General features: G+C 41.4%; 3 protein-coding genes across 3 annotated transcripts in view; 1 reads left to right on the top strand and 2 right to left on the bottom strand.

The window, feature by feature from the left end:
* Positions 1–348: 348 nt before the first annotated feature.
* Positions 349–1,746, bottom strand: LOC149040517 (uncharacterized). The gene has a single exon (XM_089183054.1). It carries the CDS (start codon positions 1,595–1,597, stop codon positions 584–586), a length of 1,014 nt encoding a protein of 337 aa, XP_089039180.1. The 5' UTR covers positions 1,598–1,746; the 3' UTR covers positions 349–583.
* An 855-nt stretch (positions 1,747–2,601) lies between these two features.
* Positions 2,602–5,904, top strand: LOC113672329 (cytosolic beta-glucosidase). Its single transcript, XM_027188604.2, has 2 exons — positions 2,602–4,023; positions 4,743–5,904. The coding sequence occupies exons 1-2, from the start codon at positions 2,753–2,755 to the stop codon at positions 5,056–5,058; spliced, it is 1,587 nt and encodes a 528-aa protein (XP_027044405.2). The 5' UTR covers positions 2,602–2,752; the 3' UTR covers positions 5,059–5,904.
* Positions 5,905–6,750: 846 nt separating this feature from the next.
* The window catches only part of LOC113672321 (polycystin-1-related protein), a 55,421-nt gene continuing 52,691 nt past the window's right edge, over positions 6,751–9,480 (bottom strand). Inside the window, exon 57 of the mRNA XM_027188596.2 lies at positions 6,751–9,406. Within this exon, the coding sequence (XP_027044397.2) occupies positions 8,033–9,406 (1,374 nt within the window). The 3' untranslated portion in view covers positions 6,751–8,032. The remainder of the gene's footprint in view (positions 9,407–9,480) is intronic.

Raw genomic sequence — 9,480 nt, 5'->3', positions numbered from 1 at the left:
TTAGTGAGGATTCAAACCTCAGTCCTCTTAACTTCTTTATCAACTTGGTAGCATTTCAAAAGATTCGTTGTCGGTGTGTCTTATGTTTAACAGTATGGAAGTTGTGATGTTTGCACATAAGTTTTTCATCTGCTGAGAAGTAGTTTTTGAGGTGCTGTATCTATGTATACATCAAATGTTCATGAATTAATGAATTGGATGTTATTGATGAAAATTTTTTTTTAAACCAAAACGATACAATGACTATGACTAGGCCTGTAAAAAAACTGTACTTTCATCAGTGATCAGTCTATTATATCAGAAAGTTAATAAATAACAGCACTGAAATAGAATTCTGGGCGCGACTGAGCATGCAAAAATGTACTTTTATTGATAAGTCTATTATTTTCAAAAGATTGATGCTTAAACTATTTATTTGAAACACTTGATCAGCAGGGATTTGCTAAAGCAAAGGCATAGAAAAAACCAGGAAAGATTTATTACTCGACGTTTCGGGGTCATCGTGACTCCATTATCAAGAGACTAGTTCAAAAACATGCAAATAAGGAAAGGTACAAGAATAGCATAAATTAGAATGAACGGCTTAAACAAACACCTTGGCGCGGATGGAATCCGTTTGCACGTTCAATGTTGGCTTACGCATGCGAATATACAACATTTCATTAACAAGGCAATCAAATTTGCCGTTACATTTCGCGATGACGTTAAAGTGCTCGATCAAGCGTTCAGGCATTTCACTATTGTGTTGGAGGTGGTAGTGTTTGTAGATAGAAGATGATTTCCTTGTGTGCCCTTCTACGCGATCGTGTAAGTGACCACGAGTATAGCCCACATACCCTGCATCACACAGGTTACATTTAAATTCATAAACGATACATTGTTGGTTAACAATAGGGGGCTTAATTTCGTGTTGCTTAAGCTGTTGATCGAGCTTAGGGCTAACGAACACTGGTTGGACAGTCACGCTTAACTTCGAGCTTAGACTGTTCAGTTGTTGTTTAACATGATTAGCTGACGATTGGTCCTTGAAGGGTAACAATAATCTCACAATCTCCGATGGTACGTCTGGTGATGGACAGGGCTCTGCAGATGAAATCCTTCTCTCAACGAACCGCTTGATTGTAGTTTCAACCAGTGGCTTTGGGTATTTCAAGTTATGAAAAACCCTTCTAAGGCGGTCACATTCCTCGGAGAAGAAAGACCAGTTAGAAGATAATCGATAAGCGCGATCCACCATGGTGTTGACTAGGCTGCGCTTGTACTTAATGTCAACATGACTCTGGAAATGCAGAAGGAGACCCGTGTTGGTTCTTTTGGTGTAGACCTTGGTCTCAATCTTTGGTGCACGGTTAAGCAGTTCAGTTCCTAGAAAGGGAAGGGATCCTTCCCGTTCGACTTCCATGGTAAACTGGAGGGAGGGATGGGTAGAGTTAAGGGTGTCTAGAAACTGGCAAGCGGTCACCCTATCAGGCATTACGGTCAGGGTGTCATCGACGTACCTCCGGTAATAGCGCGGAAGTTGACCGTGTTGTTCGAGGTTTTCCTCAATCGAGCACATGAAGACGTTAGCCAGCAACGGTCCAAGGGGAGAACCCATAGCGACTCCATCTGTCTGCTCATATAAAGCACCGTCAAACTGGAAAAGCTGGTTTTTCGTAGCTGCTCGGAGGAGGTCGATTAGGTCCGCTTTAGAGATGTTCAAGCTGTGCGTCTCGTTGAACCAATCCTGGGCAAAGGCTTTTTCAGCTAAGATCTGTATTGTTTCCTCCAAGGGTACATTTGTAAACAATGAGGTGACGTCATAGGAAACTAAAATTTCGCCGTTCTTGATCTCGAAGCCTCGTACTTCATCAGCAAAGCGGAATGTGTCTGTCACTGTATATTGGTTGCACGACAGGGGTTTCAATTTCAGTTTCAACTCATAAACTATTTATACCACTAAAATAAAATGTTGGGCGAGACCGGAAATGTAAGACCTTTCTTTAATCAATAATCAGTCTACCACTCCGAAAAGGTTATAAATAACAGCACTGATATAAAATGCTAGGCGTGACTAAGCACATGATCTTTGAGCCACCAAAATAAACACAAGTTATTTCTTTCATGTCAAGGAACCTGACCTTTTTTGCAAAAGATAATTTAGAACAAAAACAATTTTGGCTGGTGACAGAAACACCAAATGAAGCGTGCTATGCGAGTGACTGCAGGGTTTTATTCAAAGGTCATTGCTGAAATACCTTATGTGTTAAATGTGCACATAACCTGCAAAAATGAAAGCAAAAAGATTCTCGATATGAAGTCTAGCGCTTGTCTGTCGGTAAGAGACAGTTTGACCCTTCAGTAATGACACGCGAGTTAGACATTTACGTAGTCCATGAACCGTAAAATATCAAACCGCCAAATATACCGAGCTGCCATGCCCAACTTGTGTCTTCCAGCCGCTATTTGAACGCCTTTTTACCAACTTCTGTTTGCGATTTAACTAATATCAATATTTCTAACGCTGTAAACCAGTAAATTCAAAGTATGGGGATCGCAAAAAATGGAATTTGCCAACCTACTAGTCCCTTGAATTTTGTCTCAATTCCCCATCCAATGCTTCCTTAAGTTTGAAGAGGGTAGTAGTTTTTAGCGCCCAGGCCCTCGCCTATTCGTGTTGTTGGGCAGCTGTCGCTAATCGAATTGAGTTTTGCTCGAGTGACGCACAGCAATTTGTTACGTTTCATGCGAGAAAATCTGAGTTATTGACATTATGAAGGCTCTCGTTTGCCTTGTGTTCTTCATTCTGACTTTCGACGGTTCTCGAGCTTTTGACCACGACTTCAAATACGGCAAATTCCCTGATGGGTTTTTGTGGGGCGCTGCCACTGCTGCATATCAAATAGAAGGCGCCTGGAATGAAGATGGAAAAGGACCCAGCATATATGACATCATCACCCACATTGTGCCTGCCTTGTTCCACAACAAGACCGGAGACGTGGCTTGCGACAGCTACCACAAGTACAAGGAAGATGTCGAGATATTGAAAGACTACGGAGCCAAAGCGTATCGCTTTTCTATTGCGTGGAGTCGTGTGCTTCCCAACGGAACAACTGATTATGTGAACAACGCCGGAGTCGAGTATTATAAAAGACTCATTGCAGAACTAAGTCGAAACAAAATCGAGCCGCTTGTGACTTTGTATCACTGGGATCTGCCCGAAGTCTTTCGAGCGATTGGCGGCTGGACCAATCGAAGCATGATTGACTACTTTCACGACTACGCACGATTTTGCTTCGAGACATTCGGCGACCAAGTCAAGTACTGGATCACGCTAAATGAGCCCGCGATCGTCATGTTACGTCATCCTCTGTACATGTATGGGAATATTAAGAATAAAACCAAGTTATCGATTCTTCGGTATCGTACAGCTCATAATCAAATTCTTGGCCACGCTACAGTTTATCGAACCTATGAGAAGAATTATCAAGCACAACAGGGCGGAAAAATGACGCTTTCCTTGAGTTCTGGTTGGGCAGTTCCCAAGACTGACTCTGTCCGAGACAAGGACGCCGCGGACCGTTACATGCAATTTCATCTCGGCATCTTCGCTCATCCCATATTTGTAAACGGAGATTACCCGGATGTCGTTAAAGACATCGTAAGAAAACGCAGCGCGGCTGCTGGGATTCCTAGTCGTCTACCCAGCTTCACAGAGGAGGAGAAAAACATCGTAAAAGGAAGCTACGATTTGTTTGGACTAAACCACTATTCCACTGATAAAGTGGCAGACAAACCCAGTGGCGACGAGCTGTCAATTAACGGCGACGAATCGTTCACGAAGAGCGGCGATCCTGCGTGGCCTGACTGGTACAATGGTCATGTAGCTCCCTTTGGATTCCGCAGGCTGCTGAAGTACATCAAGGATAACTATAATAATCCAACCATTATAGTTACTGAGAACGGAGTAGCACCTCCTGGGGAAGCCAGCAAAACCGGCCAAAATCGGTTGAACGACACTTTCAGAGTGGATTATCACAGGAGGTACGAACAGTACATGTCACGGAGTTTCCCTTCTACCTGACAACTTTTCTTGTTGTTTCAAAGTAGTACATTTTATGGATCAATTCACCTTTTACTGAAAAGACAAACAAACAAACTAAACACAAACAAATATAAACACAGATATCTACGTATCAAACACTAAGTATCAAAGAAGAATTTATCTACGAAAGGAACGCCATGGACTTCGTGAGCCTGTCCTCCGAGGGAAGAGAGGGGGAAGGGAGGTGACAGCCTCAACCCTTTAACTCCCATAAGTGACCAAGACAGAATTTCTCCTTACAATCTCAATACAATATCAAGCAGACATGTGATGAGAATAAAGGAAAATATCAATTAGAGGACTATTAGTTGACCTAATACCAAATTCTCTGAACTTACATCCTGCAAATTGTATGGCAAATAGTAAGGAGAAATGCAAAAGAGATTTTGTGCATGATAGGGTGAAGGGTTTAGTGTACTGGCATCCATTTAAAATGTTGAACGTAACTGAGTACTCTGCTACTAAATACCAAGCTTCTAATAACCTAAAAAAGTTATTAGTCCTTGATCCATCTTCTTACCACCACAACATCGTGTTTTAAGGGACTACGACGTTTTTGTAAAATGTCACCTGACGGGCCGATTGCCCGTCAGGTGACGTGTTGTAAGCAATCACGTACAAATGAAATTAATATGGCTTAAAACTATGTTTATTGCAGATATACCAATGAGATGTTAAAAGCGATCATTGATGACGGAGTGAATATGAAAGGATACATGGCATGGACACTGATGGATAACTTTGAATGGCAAAATGCCTACACCACCCCATACGGCCTGCATTTCATCGACTTCGAAAACGACGCGAATTTGACTCGAGTCCCTAAGAAATCGGTTGGTTTCTTCAAAAAACTTATTGCGGATAATGGCTTTCCTGATCCGAATCCAAAGTCCACCGGATCATTTGTGATAGCGAACATCGTTTTAACTTTTGTATTGATCGTTTTTAAACTGATCACTGAGGATTCTCTATAAATCCTTACTTTCTTAAAAGCTATTTACAGGTCAGCTCTTTTAACAATATCCACGCACTGCTTAGAAAACACTAGTTCATAATGATGGTGAGGTGTCAAAACTAGCGGCTGTCATTTTGATAGAAGAGTAAGTTCTCATAACCTTTAACCTCTGCGAGTGACGAACATGTAATTTCTGATTAGGGTAATAATGTTGAATCGTTCATTAAGATCGTGAGATTAAAGTATACGATCGCCAACCTGAGAAGCTTTGATTGTTAAAAGAAAAAACCCTTGTCAGTACTTAAGGAATTGTACAAAGAAGGGCTTGAAGAAAATGGGTACTGATGTTAGGGTGCAAAGTGTCAAGTGAAAAATGATAATCGCTCAAGGGGAGAATATTGCTGCTCAGATCTCGTGATTTTTAAATCAAAGGAGTTATTGCTTGATTTTTCAAGCCGTTTGTTATGAGTAATTGTTGTTGTAAATTTACCCAGACTGCTTAGTCATGCTGACATGCGTACCCTAGAACTTTCTAGAACATTTCAAGTCGCGCAGTTATTACGTAGTACTAATTAAATAGTTCTTTTGTAAACTTCTGGAATGTTCTAGAACACTTTGTGAATGTATATAAAGACTCACTTATGTAGTAGTAGTTGTTGTTGTCGGGACTGACCGACTGTTTAGAAAGCTACACCGTGAGAGAGAGCTACAATGGAAGATTGCTGAGTTCTAGAAACCTTGGAGGAAACTGTGAGTTCGGCTCAGTGGTGAGCTAAGATATAGACTCTAGTGGGCTTAAGTACGTTTATCGAGGATAAGTATTGTTGGTATTGCAGTGCCTTTAGGAGTCGCTCGTTATTAAGAATATCACTCGTTCTTTAATTGATCTTCCAATTGTAGAGATTCAAATCACAACTATCCCCTCCTGCTTGACATTTTCTGACCTCTAAGAGTAACTAGCATCTAATTTCTCCTTTCTAAAGAATCAAGATGGCAAATTCATTTCAAGGTCAGAGAGTAGTTCTCTGGCGAAACGTCGTAATTTGAGACCCGCGCTTCTGTCAACGTTTCTAGTTGCAATTAGGCTTACCCGGTTTGTGCTCGGCAACGTTTGGCGCTTGCAGCAACTTCATGTAGTTCTAGCAACCTCGTGAAATTTTCACTTTCTGAGCAATTTTTGAGCAAAATGTAGGTTTAGAGCGCATTTCAAGCATGTAAAGACAAAGATTGCGTAGAAAACTTCCATTCATGCCAATTTCTTGAATCTTTATCCACCTTTTGAGCATTACCTAACACTTGACAACGTTTTCCAGGCCCATTGCGATCTTTATCTAATATCGAAGCGGATAATCGCTAAAGAAGATGCACAAAAAGGCCGTCTTTGTTCCTTAGTCATAAACGGAGTGGGTGGTGAGAAGTTCTGTTGAAGTTTTTTTTCTTGACTGATGTTAGAAATGATTGCGAAGGAAGAAAAATAAAGCATTTAATTTGCGTTTACATAAAAATATTGAGGAATATAGGTAGCAAGTTTTGAAATTTCGATAGCAACTTTTTAGATTGTAGGCAACTTTTTATCCAGTAAGCAACTTTCCAGCATTCTTTCAGCACAATCGGACAGGCCTAGCTGCAATCCTATTAAACACTTCATTCGAGATGAGGCTGAAAATTGAGTTCACCGAACCCTTCGATCAATAGAGCTTGTGTAAACAAAATCTTTAAACTTAATATCTATTTACTGGCTATATATACTTTATATGTGGTACAAATATGTAATTAACTTCCATCTATTTCAAAATACCCTAATGTATGAAAATATACTTTTGACAGTAAGAACAGCAGCATCTCGAATGCCACTTTTCCTTACTATATTTTGGCGTCGCCTACACATGATATGTTAGTTGACAATCGCGTAGAAAAATAGAATATCTTTGTTTTATATTATTATGGAGAATATAAAATTGAAATGTATAAAAATATACTTTTGTATCAGCATTAACTTTATATTAATATTATATGAATGATAAAAACTCTGAATATAACGAAAAACAGTTCAACCTGACATTTTGTTAGCCTGTATAACCCTCTGACTCCTAAAAGTGACTAGCATATAATTTCTCCTTATAATAACACCCCTGAATCACACATGAAGGTCAGAAGAATTAAGGAAATGATTAGTAACTAGAGAACCTCCTGATTGTTAAACAAAGTCTCCTTATCAGCACCTTAGAAAATGTATAGAGAACAGTATGGAGAATATGCATACTGATTTTAAGGTGTGAAGCCTTCTAAGAAACAGGGAAAATATGGTGACGATGCTTATACACCACCACCAAAGTTCCAGTTGAAAAAAAAAATCTTCTTTGTACAGAGTGAATATGAGGAATCAGTTTCGAATTAAAAGTTAACCATGCACATTATTTTGTTCTCCTAAAGTATCTTTTCAGCAGAGTTCTGACTAAAATAAATAAAATATCTTCAGCACCTTTGTTCATATCGGATTAAAGGGATTCATGCGTAGAGAAAGAAGCGCGGTATTCACGTTTTCGAGAACAATAGCCTAGTGGCGCTCCAGAGAGAGTGTCGGGGTGGGATAAGGGTGGGGGGGGGGTGGTTTCACTCGTGTGGGTTTCCTTTTTTCTCCCTGTCTGACACCAAAAGTAGACGTCTTGCAAAGACACTATTACATATTTATGCTCAACTTGAAGCAATAAGAAATTACCTGTCTTGAAATATCATTAACTTATTGAGACTCTGGAGTTTTTTGTTTTGTTTTTGTCAAAAAAAAAAAAACCGAAAAATTATTTTGGATTCCTACAACTATCCCACATTCCCCCCCCCCCCCCCCCCTTTAGAATCTCCTGGGCATGCCCCTTTAGCCATACAAAAAGACAATAAGAGACTCGTTACTACCTTAAAAGTCAGAGTGCGAGGTGAAGCACATGACGAAGTCCATCTAAAGTGTTTATAAAACTTTATATATAATTGATATATCCTTATCTAATTTTGTATTTCTCGCCTGCTGTGGAAAGCGACGGTGAATCGTCTTGAAATATTTCAGTACCAAGTGGTCTGTTCATACTTATATCACCTAAAATTCCTTTCAGTGGCCCCTCTGGAACGTAAGGGTCTGGGGAAGCAGTCGAGTCCAGTTCCCTAGCAGATATTATTGAATCTGAGTCTTCTAGGGCCTCATGGCACGGGTCTGCAACAAAACCTCGTTCTGGTGATGACGGCACAAGGATCTGTGCAGCTGCGTGGAGCCTAGAGTCTTCATAAGCGTGAGAAGCTGGGCTCTTTACGAAACCCCGTTCAGAAGCTGACGGAGCTAAGCCCCAAGCGGCATGCACAGGTGATTTGGTCCTTAGGTGCGGGGAGTCTGTCGAATGAGCTTCCCGCCCTTGGACGGGTGGATTTGGGCCCAACGACAACCCCTCCTCACCAGGATACACTGCAGAGCTTCTGAAAAGGGCTTTACTCTTGCGGCGTCGAGACTTCTTGTCTTTCCTACCCATTTCTAGTTCAGAGGCGCTGCTAGTAGCTACCTCTGTCGTGCTGCAGTCAACGTCGGCGCACGGATGAAGAGACAGCGCCTCACGGCAACGTCTTCCATGGGTGCGTGCCATGGAATACACGTTCTTGGGCATAATGGGTTCAGTTTCAGGGCGCACGACATGAGTTGAGTAGAACGATTGATCTCGACTGAAAGCCCCGTCTGACTGTGCTGCACTCTCAACATCTGGTCTATCACGAGGATCGTTGCCCCGCGAGGAAGAGTCGTGCAAGCCACCAACATGCCACACGCCGTCAAATAAGAAACCGCCACGTAACACACCATCACGCAGCCTTGTATTAAGCAGAGCGCCTTCACGAAGACCATCGTCACGTAAAGTAAAAGACGGATTGCTTCTGCACATATCATAGCTGCTTGAACAAGAAGGGTTACTGTTGCCTTGAAACCTAGATGTTTCCTCTTCGGGATAAGCAGTGATTTTCCGTAGGCTGGGACTAGCTTTACATCCACCCGAAGTAAACATTACCGGAATGGCACTAGTTCCCCTTACCAGTTCAGACCTTGGTTCATTTGGGCCATGACAATCCGCTAAATCATAACAACTGGAACTCGACAAATTCCATCTGGCCGCGGACATGTTGCTATGGTCACTTTCATATCCACTGCCGCTGATCGCAGACGGAACGGGTCGTGGCTCTGCTTGGTAAAGATACTCCACATCTTCATCGCTATCTGTGCCTGACAGGAAGTCATCTTTAAAACGTTCGCTATTGTCGAACACTTCTGAACCCATTAAGTTGCCCATGCGAAGCGATAACTCTTCAAATTGAACTTGGACTTCATCCAACACGTGCTCCTGAAAGAGTCAAGTAATAATTCTATCTCTGGTAAATCTGTTACAGTGAGCCTATATCAAGTTGAATAACAATT

Source organism: Pocillopora damicornis, chromosome 9 (genome assembly GCF_964200805.1).
Source record: "Pocillopora damicornis chromosome 9, jaPocDami1.2, whole genome shotgun sequence".
In the NCBI taxonomy this organism is placed as follows: Eukaryota; Metazoa; Cnidaria; class Anthozoa; order Scleractinia; family Pocilloporidae; genus Pocillopora; species Pocillopora damicornis.
The sequence above is the reverse complement of the archived record's forward strand: the minus strand, read 5'-3'. Positions and strand labels throughout refer to the sequence as shown.

Bases quoted from the DNA above. Each gene is read 5' to 3' on its own strand.
- LOC149040517 (XM_089183054.1), bottom strand. From the start codon at position 1,597: ATGGGTTCTCCCCTTGGACCGTTGCTGGCTAACGTCTTCATGTGCTCG.
- LOC113672329 (XM_027188604.2), top strand. From the start codon at position 2,753: ATGAAGGCTCTCGTTTGCCTTGTGTTCTTCATTCTGACTTTCGACGGT. The intron at 4,024-4,742 runs GTACGAACAGTA...TGTTTATTGCAG, and splicing joins AGAGTGGATTATCACAGGAG to ATATACCAATGAGATGTTAA.